The 13891-nt window shown below is 49.2% G+C and overlaps 2 protein-coding genes across 4 annotated transcripts; one reads left to right on the forward strand and one right to left on the reverse strand.

Moving 5' to 3' along the window:
- Positions 1-1841: 1841 nt before the first annotated feature.
- Positions 1842-10200, forward strand: scyl1 (SCY1-like, kinase-like 1). Of its 2 annotated transcripts, none has more exons than XM_078788035.1 (18): positions 1842-2053; positions 2483-2623; positions 3885-3992; positions 4066-4292; positions 4620-4710; positions 4798-4953; positions 5116-5274; positions 5828-5935; positions 6017-6130; positions 6208-6363; positions 6578-6766; positions 6844-6919; positions 7049-7213; positions 7266-7453; positions 8521-8592; positions 8668-8949; positions 9190-9268; positions 9340-10200. In XM_078788035.1, the coding sequence occupies exons 1-18, from the start codon at positions 1946-1948 to the stop codon at positions 9462-9464; spliced, it is 2544 nt and encodes an 847-aa protein (XP_078644161.1). In that variant the 5' UTR covers positions 1842-1945; the 3' UTR covers positions 9465-10200. The 2 variants fall into 2 exon arrangements, with proteins under 2 accessions (XP_078644161.1, XP_078644162.1); XM_078788036.1 differs by having other exon boundaries at positions 1843-2053; positions 7308-7465.
- Positions 10201-10939: 739 nt separating this feature from the next.
- Positions 10940-13272, reverse strand: LOC131110197 (phospholipase A and acyltransferase 3-like). Of its 2 annotated transcripts, XM_058063039.2 has the most exons (5): positions 13189-13272; positions 12571-12592; positions 12385-12496; positions 11632-11900; positions 10940-11575 (listed from the first exon to the last, which is right to left on the reverse strand). In XM_058063039.2, the coding sequence occupies exons 2-5, from the start codon at positions 12580-12582 to the stop codon at positions 11456-11458; spliced, it is 513 nt and encodes a 170-aa protein (XP_057919022.2). In that variant the 5' UTR covers positions 12583-12592; positions 13189-13272; the 3' UTR covers positions 10940-11455. The 2 variants fall into 2 exon arrangements, with proteins under 2 accessions (XP_057919022.2, XP_078644163.1); XM_078788037.1 differs by having other exon boundaries at positions 12385-13257.
- Positions 13273-13891: the final 619 nt, after the last annotated feature.

A 13891-nucleotide genomic window follows, 5' to 3' on the forward strand; every position in this document is an offset into this window, starting at 1 on the left:
CCATATTACAGCCAATTTGAGGCCAGAGTCCTGCCAAATATCACACTTGAGGAAACGGGTATCACCAAGATGCTGGTATCAGGTTTATCGAATGGATATGGAGTCTATACAGTGTCGCTCTGGGAATGCTGGGATGTGGGGCAACCGCGTGTCTTCTAGTTTCAGCCTGGTGTCCAGACTTACCCTTGCAGTGACAAGATGGCGTAGCAGCCAGGTCGTCTTGGGTTTTCTTTTCCTGGAGGAACAAGCTTCCAGCTTTGTTCCTCCAGGTTTTGCTTTTGCCCGTAATACAGCAACAACAAAAAGCAAAAGACTCCGGTGGTGGCACTCCCGACTTGGTCAGGACGGGGTTCAATTCCCTGCGGTGTCTTGCTTTACCAAAGTGCTGTGGGGAAAATCTATTTGACGTTGAAATATTGCTAATCTGGTCACTATTTGCTTTTAGTTGTGCATGGATTCAGGAAGGCTAAAGCTGTCATTGCTCAGCTTTGGAGCATATGACACCATTTAAAACGTTTACTTTCATGTCTAAAATCAAACTGCAACATTCAAATGTCAGCTATTAGAAAATACATCCACAAACGTTTCACTAGCATAAGGTTGAGAAACTATATATAAAATGGAAAAAACAATGGATAGGGATAATAATGACAAAGTTGAAATGGTTAAAACATTGTATCTTTGCAGAAAAGTCATGTTAGTAGCACAGACTCCTTACAGCATTCCACATCTTCCACCTGCCAGTTTGAATTTAGTCCACCCATGGCATGCCCACTCTGCTTGTAGCCGGGCATGCCCATATGAGAAAGTCCCCTGAATGGAGCCTGTGACCTCACAATGGTCACTGTGACGTCACGGTAAGCCAGCGTTTAGAACCATCCCAAACTTCTTTCAGGGCTCACTTCCAATGCCCAAACCTCATTATCTGGAACTTTACCTTTTATACAACCATGGCACGGTTTAAACACCAGAATACCACATTCCAACTCCATTGATACAACCATGGCACGGTTTAAACACCGGAATACCACATTCCAACTCTATTGATACAACCTTGGCACGTTTAAAGCCACATTACAAAAAGAAAATTACAAATCTATCTTAATCAAAACAATAAAGTTAATCCTAAGACTTTGTCACCTACCATATATGACAAAGCTGAGATGCACTTTTTTTCTTCAGACATGACTTCCTAGCAAATGCACACAATTGAAGTGGCAAAGCTGCATGCTTTCATTTTTCACTATGCTGGGAAAACGTTGGGACACCACTGAGCTAAATGATGGCCGACAGTTGAGGCTGCTCAAATTTGATGTCAACCAACTCTTGAAATCTGCTGTATAAAAGATAACTTGAATGTACTACGTGATGTGTACGCATGCACTTGTCGATTGTTGTAATAAAACTATTTATGATACAACATGAATTGTATATGTTAAATGGTAGCCGCACCTTTGTCTAACCCACGATGAGCAATTTCAGATATTGTTAAAAGCAGCTCACATTAATAGGATTCTATTTAGTTTTTGTTTTGGTGGTCCAGAATAAGTACTGAACAGTGATGCTCGATTATCATTCAAATGTGTAGGTAGGTAATGTAGGCCATGATGGTAAGCTAAGCGAAGCTAGCTCGCTAAGCAAATTCCTTACATCACCGCACTGTTGGTCCTGTATAGTCTATTGAAACAGTCTATCCAGGCGACTGGCCATTACCAATGTGGTGCCCGTCTTGGGACTTGATAATATTTCATATATTTTCCTGTATGATTTTGAATGTTTTATGTGGCGTAGCGTGGCGCTTCCGTGAGCAACCCCCCTCAAATTTCCACGGAACTAATATGCAGTGACGTAGTTTCTGTCCGGAATCATTTCCGTCCTGTCCAAGCTCGCCGTTCTGTGTTGAGCTGGTTGTGACTATGTGTGTTTGCTGAGGTGGAAAGAGGCGATGTGGTCTTTTTTTGCCAGGGATCCTGTTAAAGACTTTGCTTATGAAATTATTCCAGACAACCTGGAGAAGTCTGGAATATGGTCGCTACATCGGGGGAAACGAAAGGTAAAAGCCGACCCCTTGGCTAAATGTTAGCTTGTTCACGCCGAATAACATCAGCACTCGTTCGCCTTTTCAGTTCATAAACGGCGATTTCACCCCAGTTGTATGTCATTCCAAAAAGCGCGATGCGGAAGACGTGTTATTAATTGCGGCATCGCTAACTGTTGACTCGGTACATACTGGTCGTCGCCACGTCACCCGGTGTTGGCCGCGGTGACGCTGCAACTGGTACATCGAAAGGCTCCGACTCGGACTAGTCTTTCTTTTCTACTTACCTGCAGCGCCAAAGCAACCCACATGGCCCGATTAGAACCGCTAAACCGGTAAATGGGCGCTGGTGGTCATCGTCACCGGACAATGACAGCAGTTAGCTTCACCAGCTTCCGGTAACAACGCGACTACTAACGTTTATGCTGTTTGACGCCACACCAGTCCAATGGAGAGCCGGTATCGGTGTTTGTCTACGAGGCGGCCCAGGGATCCGAGCAGCAGACCCAGTTGGCCAAGGCCGCCTTCAAGCGAATGAAGACCCTTCGCCATCCCAACATCCTGGCGTATGTTGACGGCTTGGAGGTAGGTCACGTGGTGCTCAGGCAGGTTGTGGCCTTGTTTTGTTTGGATGTAAAATGGCTTTCTTTCCAACGTGTCCCGTATCATCTACATCACATTACAGAAAAACTTCCTAATCACTGTTGCATTGCCTTCTCTTGTGTGCCGAGCACGGTAGTCCACGGGTGTCCAAAGTGCGGCCCCAGGGCTACATGTGGCCTGTGGCACATTCCAAAAAGTAAACTATGAAACACCAACAGCAGCAACAATGGAAACTCTGGCAGTGATTTTACAAGAATCAAGTCACGATATGAAGAGGAAAAAGGAAAAGTTGTACTTTTATTAGAATAACTGTAATATTATGAGGGGAGCCGCCGCGGTGCAGTGGTTAGCATTCTGGAATTTGCTTTGTAAACACACAACCTTTCACCTCAACTGGGTTTCAGATGCTGTTTTCAACCATCAGTAATAGCAGAGTTTGGCCGGGAGATGATTCCGTCGGGATGAATTTAGTTGCTATTTACCTCTGAGGGTGGGCGTTCTCCCGTTGGCTCTGTTAGCATTAGCTCGCTAACGTTTAGGCTGTTGACAGTGTAACGTTCACATTGGCTTTAAACGGTTAAGTAAGCGCTTGGGAACTTGGGTAGAATTGGATGCACTCGGTGGTATTTGGTACCTTCTTGCTACCTTTAAGTTAGTGTGGGGGGGTCATGTTCACAATGATATTTTAGTAGTTTTTGGTTCAGCCATCCATGAGGTTATGGCTGTTGTTATAATTGTATCCTTACATGTTCATTGGTGGATTTATGGGCTATTTTAAATTTTACTTACATACAAATAAAAATACTTTTCCGACCGCAAATACGGGCTGCGTTGCACTCCCCTACTAGGTAGATGGATGGATGGGCAGATTGGTTGGTAGGTGGATGGATAGATTGGTTGGGAGGTAGGTAGATGGATTGATGGGTGGGTAGGTAGATGGGTAGATTGGTCGGTAGGTAATAGGGGTGTGCAACGCATCGCGTATTTGTATTTGTTGAGGTCAGAAAAGTAGATTGGTCGGTAGGTAGGTGTGTAGCTGGACAGATCGGTCGGTAGGTAGGTGGGTAGATGTGTAGATACATTGGTGTTTGGTGGGGAAATGTGCGTCTGTAGCAGTATTCCACGTGTACAGGTGAATGTGAGTAGATGCTGTTAGTTCCTGTGTAGCGCCGAGACGGAGCCTGTGTGCCACCACTGGTGCTCGACTTCATCTTGGCTTTGTCATGTGCTAACCTTCTCCCAGACTGAGAAGAGCCTGTACCTGGTAACTGAGCCGGTGACTCCCCTGGCCGTTCACCTGAAGGATGGCCCCGGTGAGCTGGAGGTCTCTTGGGGTCTGCATCAGATAGTGGTGAGCCGCCTGTGGTTTTGCCTGGTCACCGACAGATCCTCCAACACGCCCTCACCCTGTCCTCCTCTTTCAGAAAGCTCTGAGTTTCCTGGTGAACGATTGCCACCTGCTCCACAACAACCTGTGCCTGTGTGCCGTCTTTGTTGATCGAGCTGGAGAGTGGAAGCTCGGGGCTCTGGACCATGTCACCCCAGAGCAGGGTGATCCGAGCGGGGCCTCGCTCCCGACCCCCAAGGCCGTTTACCCAGACATGGAGAAGTACGAGCCCCCAGAGGGTCAGAGCCGCAGTGGAGAGACATGGTGAGCACGTCAAGTCCACCAGCTCATCTAGTCCTGGTCCAGGTTCTGGTACCTGTTGCCAACACCCCTGGTGTGTCATGTGTATCACCCCTGCCATGTTGATATTGACTTATGCTTTTGTTTAAAAGTCCCTTCCATTCACCCGTCATGCCGTTCCATCCTTTCCTCCACGTAACATTCATTGTTGTCTATCAAATGTCTCTAGTGAGAACATTTTTGGGCGGCTGCTCTGGATTGAGGATTTCTATGGGAAAGGTGCCGCGGTTGGACTGGGACCCCTTGGAGGGACTAACGATGTCAAGGCGTTGCTGTATGTCTGTTTTGCAGGGCGGGGGAGGTGTGGCGGTTAGGCTGTCTGGTGTGGGAAGTGTTCAACGGGCCCCTCAATAGCACGTCTTCTCTTCGCTCACTGGGGAAGGTTGGTGTCTGTGGCAAGTTCCTGGAAGATGCCACCATCACCTGGTGGCCCTCCTCCGTTGCCTTCAGCTCCTCTCTGCGCCCACAGATCCCCAAGGCCCTGATCCCTCACTACTGCGAGCTGGTGGGGGCCAACCCTCGGGCTCGGCCCAATCCGGCGCGCTTCCTCCAAAACTGCAGGAGCCCCGGAGGCTTCCTCAGCAACAGCTTTGTGGAGAGCAATCTCTTCCTGGAGGAGATCCAGGTGTGCTTTCTCACACAAGGACATGGAAGCTGATGTCAACCAGATGCTAATTCTAGGATAATAATAGCATGTCCTCCCACCAAGCCTTCAGTTCTTCAGCTCAGGTCTTACTCTAATGGCTTGTACAATAACAGCGGGATGCTGTCTCTTAATCTTCCTCAGATCAAGGAAGCGGCTGAGAAGCAGCAGTTCTTCCAGGACCTTAGCGACAATCTGGACTCCTTCCCAGAGGACTTCTGTAAGCACAAGGTCCTCCCTCAGCTGCTCACCGCCTTCGAGTTTGGGAATGCCGGCGCTGTCGTCCTCACACCGCTTTTCAAGGTCAGGCCCACTCAGCGGTTCCAATATCACAACTTTTCCCAAGGAAGGAATGACAGTAATCCCTCATTTTTTCCGACCCGACCAGATCATTTGTATTTTGCAAAGTAGTATTCCTTCTTTATGAATGGAATGTGTTCATAGTTATGGGATTAAAAACCTATTTACAATAATAAAATACATGAGTGACATCCCTATAGTCACCTTTACATTTGTATTGGCTGATATCCATCCATCCATTTTCTATGGACAGGCAGGATGAGCCCCCGTCCCCTGGCAGGGGAGCGGAATGGGTGGCAGGCAGGTCTTTGGAGTTAACAGTAGCTTCTATTATTATTCTTATGGTGTGCAGTCTGGTGCTGGCCAAACCATTACTGCCACCTAGTGACCAACGTAGAATACTGCATTCACAAGTTAAATGGTAGTTTTAATGGCTTGTACCTTTTAAAGGCGTCTGGTGCTTTCTGCAGTTGATTTAATAACTGCCCCCAACCACAATATTAGTTCAGTGATTGAACTGGCGTCATGTAAGGGATGTTTGAACTGGGTGTGCCAGGTGGGTAAGTTCCTGTGTGCAGAGGAATACCAACAGAAGATCATCCCGGTCATCGTCAAGATGTTTTCCTCCACAGACCGGGCCATGAGGATCCGACTGCTCCAACAGGTGCCGGATTGCCTAAAGTTCTTACTTATTGACATGAACAGAAGAAGACAGCCACGGCTTACTCTCTTCTTTGCTTCCTAGATGGAGCAGTTCATTCAGTACCTCAATGATGCAGCGGTCAATTCCCAGATCTTCCCTCATGTTGTCCACGGCTTCACTGACACCAACCCTGCCATCAGAGAACAGACTGTCAAGGTAGGTGTTCTTTCTTCCACGTCAAACACGGTCAACCTGACGTCTGTCTGACGCTGCTCCTACCTCCCTCTGCTCAGTCCATGTTGCTGCTGGCTCCCAAACTCAACCAGAGCAACTTGAACCAGGATCTGATGCGCCACTTTGCCAGACTGCAGGCCAGGGACGAGCAGGGCCCCATCCGATGCAACACCACCGTCTGCCTGGGCAAGATCGCCTCCTACCTCAACGCCGGGGTAAGCCACTGGGGAGAGGAATGCAACCACGCTCCAAAGTGTGGGTGGTCCAAGAGCAGCATATCAAGCTATCATGGCATATGTGATCAAACGTTGAGTTACGACAGAGTACTCGGGCCTGTTGGCAGCAGGCCGGGCTGAAAGGACGCGCTTGATGATGTTTGACAGTCAGTCTTGTTGTGGACTTGCCCCGACCTCCCCCTGTCCTTCACAGACAAGACAGCGAGTTCTGATTTCTGCCTTCTCACGAGCAACAAAAGACCCCTTCGCGGCATCGCGCTCCGCTGGCGTGCTGGGCTTCGCCGCCACACACAACTACTACAGCCTGGTGGAGGTCGCCGCTCGTATTTTGCCCACGCTGTGTGCCGTTACCGTGGACCCTGACAAGAGCGTGAGGGAGCAGGTAGTCTCTTCAAGCTGGTTTCGGCCTCGTCCACCACATCATCCGTTCTCCTCTTACTCTGCCGCTCTCTCTGCCAGGCTTTCAAAGCCATCAGGAGTTTTCTCTCCAAGCTGGAAACTGTGTCTGAAGATCCAACCAAGCTGTCTGAGATAGGTACTACACAGCAGAAACATCTCTCATCGTACGCTGGTGGCTGCGGTGTTCCTAATGGTCTGGCCGCTGAGTTTGCGTCACTCGTCTCTCAGCTTGGTGAAGAGTTTCTATTTTCTTCTTGTCGTGCAGAAAAGGATGTTGGTGCGTGTGCCCAGCCTGCCGGTACGTCTTCCGGCTGGACCGGCTGGGCTGTGACTGGGATGTCCTCGCTGACGTCCAAGTTGATCCGCAACGCACCAGGGACAGAAGATGGCGGGACTTCCGATGCCGGCGGCGGCGCCAATCCGGCTATCAGTAAGCCACTGATGACAGAAATTAATGAATTTCTGTGCTTAGGGTGGGGAAGGTCATGTGATTCATAGAGAACACGAGCTGTATCCTGTCTTAGCTTCTGGAGAAAAAAACCTGCACGACCCCGAGACCAGCAGTGCTGCCTCAAGCTCAGTGGACCAATCACAGACGCTCCATGTTGCCACCAATGAGGAGGAGCCAGGAGAGCGCTGGGATGACGAGGAGGACTGGGGGAGTTTAGAGGTACCTGGAATTGTATGTGTACACACACAGTATCTGACAAAAGTACACCCCTCACATTTCATTCTATCTGAAGGCACGCTAGTCGAGATAAACTTTAAAGTAGTCTGTGTACAGCAGCAGAGAGGCTTTCCCCAAGAGAGGCATCATTCCCTGCTTTTTATGACTGGGTACTGTGGCGTATAGTGTTGTTTCCTAGTACAAGATACTGTGGCATATAGTGTTGTTTCCTAGTACAAGATACTGTGGCATATAGTGTTGTTTCCTAGTACAAGATACTGTGGCATCTAGTGTTGTTTCCTAGTACAAGATACTGTGGCATATAGTGTTGTTTCCTAGTACAAGATACTGTGGCGTATAGTGTTGTTTCCTAGTACAAGATACTGTGGCATCTAGTGTTGTTTCCTAGTACAGGGTACTGTGGCGTATAGTGTTGTTTCCTAGTACAGGATACTGTGGCATATAGTGTTGTTTCCTAGTACAGGGTACTGTGGCGTATAGTGTTGTTTCCTAGTACAGGGTACTGTGTCCTGTCGTGTTGTCCCCTTGTACAGGGTACTGTGGTCTGTCGTGTTGTTCCCTAGTACAGGGTACTGTGGTCTTTAGTGTTGTCCCCTAGTACAGGGTACTGTGGTCTGTAGTGTTGTCCCCTAGTACAGGGTACTGTGGTCTGTAGTGTTGTCTCCTAGTACAGGGTAGTGTGGTCTGTAGTGTTGTTCCCTAGTACAGGGTACTGTGGTCTGTAGTGTTGTTTCCTAGTACAGGGTACAGTGGCGTATATAGTGTTGTTTTCTAGTACAGGGTACTGTGGCGTATAGTGTTGTTTCCTAGTACAGGGTACTGTGGCGTATAGTGTTGTTTCCTAGTACAGGGTACTGTGGCGTATAGTGTTGTTCCCTAGTACAGGGTACTGTGGTCTGTAGTGTTGTCCCCCAGTACAGGGTACTGTGGTCTGTAGTGTTGTTCCCTAGTACAAGTACAGGGTACTGTGGTGTAGAATGCGTGCTGAGATGAGGGGTGAGATGGTAAACGTGGATCTGTCCTGACGTGCCGTGGTTTCCCCCAACCAGCAAAGTGAGAAGGAGGATTGGAAGTGCGACTGGTCAGCAGTGACATCCAGGAAGAGCGGCAGCCTCGGAGAAGTAAGTCCCCCTTAAGAAGCCTTTGGGTTGAAAGGGTCTGGCTAATATTCCTCTGCCATGGTGTCACTCGTGTAGGCGGGCCTGTCGGGAGAAAAGCAGAGTTCGGACTGGAGCAGCTCCGGCTGGGACGCAGATGACAGCCGGTCCAATGAGAAAGAAGGCCAAGGCCGGAGTTGGGCCGGCGAGGAGGGCTGGGGCGACGACTGGGCCGAGGAGGAGACGGCCATCCCTTTGCCCAAAGGGGTGCGCCTGGCCAGCGAGTACAACTGGGACGGCGGCAGTGGGAGCAAAGCAGCCAATCACAACGACCCGTTTGCTTCTGTGGCACAGAGAAACACCACGCTGAGGATGGAGCAGGTAGACGGGCAAGCCCTCAGAGAAACGAACCACTGCCATGTTAGTAGCATGTTGCTGAAATACCAAGTCCAAAAGAACCCCTCCAGTAGCCGACATGTTAGACCAAAGGCACATACCTGTAGAATATTGTCTTCCGTGAGAACATGGAAGCCATTGCTAGGAAGAAGAGATGCTAGTGTGAGTGGAGGAGGAAGGAGAAGAGTGAGCCATTGGTTTCATGTGATGTTTTCCTCCTGGCAGCCCGGAGAGGGCTGGGGTGCGGAGGCCACCGGAGACTGGGCCACCGAGGACACGTGGGAGTCGGTGGATGGAAGTCAGGGTAAGACTTGACGGTGCGTGTCATTGCTGGACCCGGTCTCAGTGTCTGTGTGCTCTCCCTCCACCTGGCAGGTCCCAGCAGGGCCGAGCTCTCCAAGAAGAAACGAGAGGAGAGGAGGAAAGAGCTGGAGGCCAAACGGGCAGAGCGCAAAGCCGCCAAAGGTCCCCTCAAGCTGGGTGCACGCAAACTGGACTGAGTGGGTGAGGAGAGTTTTGTGACAGGTAACACCCACATTCACTCGGCCACAGTGATGGAGGCTCCACATTCCCTTTGACCCATGGGCAACATATCTATATGTACCGTATATGTACCGTATATGTACCGTATATGTACCGTATACGCTATCAGACATACTGTCATACTCTATCATACATACTTGCTACATGGCCTGACATTGTCTAATGGAGGACAAGGCAGCCTGATGACACAATATTTGCTCCAATAACAAGTCACATGCCCACTTGTATAGTAAATGTACATAAAGTCATATTTTTATAAAATAAAAAAGTATATGTATGGATGGGACTTGACAAACATTGAAGTGGGAATGGCAGACATGGACCAGTTAGAGGCGTGACACTCTGGCCTGGCAGCAGCATGAGCGCACCCAGAGGTTGAAGTAGCAGGTTGCCATGGAAGGATTCATCAGAGCTTTTATTTCCCTCGGTCGTCTGGAAGTAGAATTTCACCAGTCTTTGACCTTTTTGAAATGTGTGTGCCTTGACTGACTTTGATGGCTCGCATCGCAGGTTCCATTCCAAGGTAGAGCACACGCCGTCTGAATGACGGTGCCGGGAGCGTATCATACATTAGCCACCATCCATCATGTGGACTGTGATCCACCCAAGCAAGACTCCCATGGCCTTTTTCAATGCTTTGAAACTGTCCGGGTTGGTCAGGATTGGTGGTTAACGCCTTTCTTCTTGCCCGTGCTGCAGTGGCATCGGCTCGCCTCTTCTCCTTGAAGCTGTCACGCGCCCGGACATGCCAGCCCGGCCTGACTGTGGCGTCCAGCTCCAGCTGTTTGGGAGGAAGGCCGGAGTGTTTGATATTGGACTTCACGCAGTCCTTGCATCCTTTGCGTGGTCTGCCTTGGTTCCGCTTTCCCGAAGTCAACTGGCCATTCATCCATCCGGATCACGTGGCCAACCCATGGAAGCCTGGAAGCCGGCCTTTCAGTAACATGGCCTTGATGCTAGTTCCTGGTCCGTGTCTCGCATCCATAGACGGGGGAGCCGGGGAGGGCGACAGCTCTATCCACCCTGAGCTATGTGGATAGCTGGGTGTCGTGCTGGACAGGCCTTGGTGAGCTCCACCAACATTATACAGAAGTCCACATTCTTCTCTATGCATTTCTCATGCACTTGCCGAATGGAGAAGATATCTCCACAGTTCTGCGCTGTGAGCAAAATCCACAGTTTTCACACTAAATCACATTGAGTCTACATTTAGCCTTTTCAACTTGGGTGAATTTCACTTGAATGCTTCTTCACAATAAACTGCTTTTGTCTCTCTTCATTTTGGATGTCTGCCTGAGATTTGCATTCTTTGGATGAGTGTATTGTGTAGTACACTGTGGGGCATGTACTTACCCGTGCTATGTATACTGTACACAGCCCAAGGAGTGGCCGTCAGCATGGATGCATGTCAATAAAGACCTCCACCAAGAGATCATACAGTTGCTTTAATTCCAGTCACATATAAAAGGTGTCAGGTTGGAATCGATCTCTAAGTTCTATTAAACGACTAATTGTGGACTAATACTATTGCTGTGGTGTGCAGCAGCACTTTCCTCTCAAACATAATGTAGTATCAGCATACTTGGTGTCATCTGCTTTGTGTCAGGCTTTGCTGCTCGATGCTTAAAATTGGAAATGAATAGCAAAGCAATACCATATGATACCGAGACGCCATCATGTTTTTACACTGACTTGTTTCACTTTAGATGGACGTGTAGTTGCTGCACCTCTTGTGTCCCTGTTGGTTAGTCTCTGGCAGACCTTTGGCACTTAGCATTTAGCTACAGCTAGGATGTTTATGATGGCTTCCTCATCATGTGGTATTTAGCTACAGCTAGGATGCAACATGTGTGTGAAACAGTGAATGTGAGCTCAGGAGAAGTTAGGACAGGCAGGAGGGGGGGGGGGGGGGGGCGCTTGATTTGCACCCCTGGTAGAAATGTTGCTGTTAGTGTTTGTGGCCGTCCTTGTCCTTGCTACTGATGAGTCCAAATAGCGCTGCAACCGCCAAGCCTACGGCACTCATGGTCACCCCCGTGAGCAAGATGGCTTCTCCCGCTTGTCGCACCTGCAAACAACCAAATATCAGTGACTGCGGCGCCCATCAAGGTCATGTTTACCGACCTGTCGGGACTCGGGCTTGCCGTAACGCAGGTTGGTGACAAAGTGCTCACAGTTGGCACTGATGATGCAGTAGCTTAGCATCTGGCCCACCAGCGCCAGGGCCTCCCTCACCACGACGTCGGACAGGCGGGGCTTGTACTTGTGGTCCAGGTGGTTGTTGACTCTGTAGCGGTCCTTCCCCACCACCTCCCACAGCTCCTCTCGCTTCACAAGCGCTCTGTCCGCAAAGATGGACATCTTGCTGCCGGGGCCCGCCCCTGCACACTCGGCTGCAGGCACATGGTGATGTCACTTTGAATGGACTTGGAATGTTTGTAGCTCGAAGCTAAAATGTCAGACAAAGTAAGTATTTGTATGACAGTATACCTTAGTATAGAGTATGTGGTAAAGGTGGCTGTACAGTACTTGATTAGTAAGTCAAGTAAGTCTTATTCAGTGTACTCAGGAGGGGGCAGGCATTGGTTATATCCATCATCTGTGTTTTCATCCACGATACGTCACATGATCACCCTCGTAGCGTGGAAACGTCAGCAAAATAAGGAAAGCACTGGCACTTTAGTCATACAAAGACCAAAGTTGCAAAGTAGAACTCCATCCGAAAAATGACTTCACATTGTAAATCTATGAGGATCTTAGCGTGCACTGCCCATCATGGGCATTCTGCCCCTTGGATGTCTAACACGTTTATTGCAGTCATGGGGGGGGGGGGTCCTATGACCTCACTTCTTAGGCGAGGGTGGAAGAGCCACTTACAGGGTGGGGCCAAATGAACAACAGCGCCGTGGCCTACGTACAAGGCCCAGTGCTGGTAGCTGCCACGGAAGATCTCCACCATGTCCCCAGGCTGGACCTTCTCATCACAGTCCTCCAGGGAGGAAAAACACACACAATCAGACATCCACACGGAATGACATCAAAACACTGGATGAGCTTTCTTACGGATGCTGCCATCTTTTCCTTCCTGTCAACAAAGCACACGAGACCAACCTTAGACAATCATTCTATTGCAATACACCACGCTCTATGCTGCAGTATGCTACGCTACAGTGCAGTAGCAGTACCCATGGCTAAATACACCAGTACCTACTTTTCTCTGAAATGAAAGTGAAAGGGCTTCAGTGTGTGTGTGCTGTACAGTAGGATTATGGATGGACTTTGCTTTGACACTCGTCTCTCCAAATATATATACATATAAAAGGTGCACTGTTGCTTCTTCCTTGAGTTATTGTCATATTGTTGTTTTCATGAAAACCGAGTTAGTTTGAAGCTTCAATTTCAATCAAAGTGAAAGTGAGTGGACTCGGATCGGGATACTGTTAGCAAGTATTATAAATACAGCATGAAAGTTGCTGTTAGCGTAATGTGCCATCGTTAGCATGATGTGCCGTCAGCTGGCCGGAAGGAAGCCAGAAGAACAGCAAAGCCATCGTTAGCATGATGTGCCGTCAGCTGGCCGGAAGGAAGCCAGAAGAACAGCAAAGCCATCGTTAGCATGATGTGCCGTCAGCGGGCCGGAAGGAAGCCAGGAGGAGAGCAGTTGACCGAGGCTGTGCTAACCTTCCGTCCGTCGCTGCTGGCCGTCCGGCGGGTCGAACAGTCGCACCGAGTCAACAAAGTCACGTCGCCGTTTTTAAGCTGGGCCGTCAGAGATCAGCTGAGCGTTTCCTTCAAAATAAAAGTCGCGCCACAATAAAAGGTGAAATGTCATATAGTTCCGGCCTAGAGAGACCCCGGGGACAGTTTGCGTTTTGATGTTCATGGTTTTGGACGAGAAGCTCCCTGTTGGTGTGCTTTTACTTTGACACCAGTCATGAGCTCGCAACCCTTTTGTATTCCTTTATTTTGTCGTTTCTTTCTTTCATTTCTCCAAGACTTGCACTGGAGTCAAACCCAGCAGATGTATTTGCTCTGGACACATGCTGTGGGAAGCATCATTCCATGGTGCCTGTCCAGGAATGCATGCAGGCGCTTTGCAGATGAGAACGAGGAAGATCATAATAACTGCTCGTCTACAAATGGGGACTATATTCAGATTCCATATCAAAGTTGCACTAAATAAGAGCACACAACCAAATACTCGACTGAGGACAGTGAAGCGCAGCGAATACATAGGAGGAACAAGATGACTAAAGGTGCTCAGCTTTACTAAAAGCCAACCAGACATCAGGGGAGGGATACCTGCACTGGCATGGCTGCCGGATGACACCATCTCCTATGCTGCTTATCTTCAGGGTGGCGGGGCTATGCTGGAGCCTATCCC

The sequence above is a fragment of the Doryrhamphus excisus genome, linkage group LG22 (genome assembly GCF_037039965.1).
Source record: "Doryrhamphus excisus strain RoL-2023G ecotype Guam linkage group LG22, RoL_Dexc_Guam_v1.1, whole genome shotgun sequence".
NCBI classification, from domain to species: Eukaryota; Metazoa; Chordata; class Actinopteri; order Syngnathiformes; family Syngnathidae; genus Doryrhamphus; species Doryrhamphus excisus.

What these genes read in the sequence shown, in the direction of transcription:
- scyl1 (XM_078788035.1), top strand. Translation starts at nt 1,946, where the DNA reads ATGTGGTCTTTTTTTGCCAGGGATCCTGTTAAAGACTTTGCTTATGAA. An exon ending in TACATCGGGGGAAACGAAAG is followed by an intron (nt 2,054 to 2,482) that starts GTAAAAGCCGAC and finishes ACGCCACACCAG; the next exon opens with TCCAATGGAGAGCCGGTATC. An exon ending in AACCAAGCTGTCTGAGATAG is followed by an intron (nt 6,920 to 7,048) that starts GTACTACACAGC and finishes CTTGTCGTGCAG; the next exon opens with AAAAGGATGTTGGTGCGTGT.
- LOC131110197 (XM_078788037.1), bottom strand. Translation starts at nt 12,529, where the DNA reads ATGTCTGATTGTGTGTGTTTTTCCTCCCTGGAGGACTGTGATGAGAAG. An exon ending in TGTTCATTTGGCCCCACCCT is followed by an intron (nt 11,901 to 12,384) that starts GTAAGTGGCTCT and finishes ATGTGCCTGCAG; the next exon opens with CCGAGTGTGCAGGGGCGGGC. An exon ending in GCAAGCCCGAGTCCCGACAG is followed by an intron (nt 11,576 to 11,631) that starts GTCGGTAAACAT and finishes GGTTGTTTGCAG; the next exon opens with GTGCGACAAGCGGGAGAAGC.